At 38.0% G+C, this 1,217-nt stretch overlaps 1 protein-coding gene across 1 annotated transcript; it reads right to left on the minus strand.

Moving 5' to 3' along the window:
• Window positions 1–200: 200 nt before the first annotated feature.
• LOC112513594 (transcriptional regulator TAC1-like) lies at window positions 201–945 on the minus strand. The gene has a single exon (XM_025119903.1). It carries the CDS (start codon window positions 876–878, stop codon window positions 351–353), a length of 528 nt encoding a protein of 175 aa, XP_024975671.1. The 5' UTR covers window positions 879–945; the 3' UTR covers window positions 201–350.
• Window positions 946–1,217: the final 272 nt, after the last annotated feature.

The raw sequence follows: 1,217 nt of genomic DNA on the forward strand, positions 1-1,217 counted from the left end.
GAATCAACATGAAAGCAATCATTTTTGCAAATAACTCCAATCTATTTTTAATCCGATAACTTTCAACACTAGACGGGTCACATTCACAGTTGATTATATGATGGGAAATCCGAAAAACACATGGTCATGAAATTTAAGTGAAAACTAGTTGATTCAAAGCAAGATACTTGAAACAAGAACGCAATATGTTTGGTTGCAGATTAGGACTTAAGAGTTACAGATCAAAGTGATCAGTGCCACATAAAAGCATATAAAGTAAAGACAGCATTTAGGAATTAAGAAGAGAATCTCTTTGACAACGACCTGAACCTGTTTGTTTTTGCTCAGATCAAGAAGACGTAATTCTCTATCTAATCTCGTATAATATGGTCTCTTGATGTTGCCTCAGAATCCATCCCTAGCCGAAGCTCGAGGTCAACTTCTGTTGACGACGACGATAAAGAAGAAACTTTATGTGATCTGATGCAAGAATCAGTTGTAGAGGATGATTCGATACATAAAGAGAGTTGCAGTGTTGGTTTTTGGAAATCAAAACCATGATCTTTCTTTCTACTAGGGCTTACGGGACTATTTTCTTCCCTGAAAGTCCATGATCTCTTTAGTACACCATCACCCTTCTCATCGCTTGAGGACTGTGCTTCGCCTTGATCCATGGAGTTTGTTCCCTTTGTGGGTTCTGTCGTAATTAGGGTTTCTTCTTGTAACCTGGCCCTATCTTTTCTGTGCACGTTCATGTGGCCTCCTAGTGCTTGTGCATTCGAGAAGCCCCGTTTGCAGAAAGTACAAGTGTAAGATCTACTTTCTTGTCCAAAATCGCCATTGCTGGTGCATAGTAAATTTAGTGAAGGTCCTGTACTTCCAGTGTTCTTTATTTCCATACCAAGATACTCTACAAATTAGAGAGAGATAGAGGGGTTCTGATTGTTGGAGTTGGGAATTATGCTGTCTACGTTCTCTGAATCCGAATGATACTTGTTTCTTCAACCAAAAAAGGTGGACTTTTTGTTATAAAAATGCAAGAGACATGGTAGTTACAGATGTCTGCTATCAGGACACCTTGCATGCGCAGGATTTCATCACCATATTGTTGTGTGTATATCTAAACAAATAAAACCCTAAATTCCTTTTAGAAAATGGCTTCTTGACAATTACGATGTCGTTATCGTTTTAAGAAATGAATATTCATAAAACCCATCACGTTAGATGCTATTTAATGA

This window comes from Cynara cardunculus (assembly GCF_001531365.2).
Source record: "Cynara cardunculus var. scolymus isolate 2C chromosome LG 5, CcrdV1, whole genome shotgun sequence".
Classification (NCBI taxonomy): Eukaryota; Viridiplantae; Streptophyta; class Magnoliopsida; order Asterales; family Asteraceae; genus Cynara; species Cynara cardunculus.